Source organism: Lepidochelys kempii, chromosome 9, assembly GCF_965140265.1.
Source record: "Lepidochelys kempii isolate rLepKem1 chromosome 9, rLepKem1.hap2, whole genome shotgun sequence".
NCBI classification, from domain to species: Eukaryota; Metazoa; Chordata; order Testudines; family Cheloniidae; genus Lepidochelys; species Lepidochelys kempii.
In genome coordinates, this window is record NC_133264.1 from 21,856,663 (window position 1) to 21,857,247 (window position 585).

The 585-nt window shown below is 38.8% G+C and overlaps 1 protein-coding gene across 1 annotated transcript; it reads left to right on the forward strand.

Annotated features, from left to right (window-relative positions):
* Positions 1–585, forward strand: ARL14 (ARF like GTPase 14). The gene has a single exon (XM_073358758.1). The coding sequence runs from the start codon at positions 1–3 to the stop codon at positions 583–585; it is 585 nt and encodes a 194-aa protein (XP_073214859.1).

Consider the following 585-nt stretch of genomic DNA (forward strand, 5'->3'; position numbering starts at 1 on the left):
ATGGGTCTGCTGAGTTCCAAACACTGCAGAGTCAAACCAGCTAAGATATTAATGCTGGGACTCGATTCAGCTGGGAAATCTACACTATTGTACAAGTTAAAGTTTAATGATGTTTTCCTAACACTCCCAACAATCGGTTTTAACGTGGAAATGATTGAAACAGGGCAAAATATTGCTATAACAATCTGGGATGTTGGAGGGCAACATAAAATGAGGACATTTTGGTGCAATTACTTTGAAAATGCCGATGGCCTAGTGTACGTTGTGGACAGCACTGATAAGCAACGTCTGGAAGATTCAAAGAAAGAATTTGAACTCATCTTAAAGAATGAATTTGTAAAGAATGTGCCTGTTGTTTTGCTAGCTAACAAGCAGGATCTTCCTGGAGCTTTGAACGCTGAGGAAATAACCAGGAAATTCAACATGCAGAAACATTGCAGTGATCGAAATTGGTATGTACAGCCTTGTTGTGCCATCACTGGGGAAGGTCTGCCAGAAGCATTCCAAAGAATAACAGCATTTGCAAAAAACTGGAAAAAATCCAAAGAAGCTTTTACAATTTTCAAGCAAGATGAAAAGTTGTAA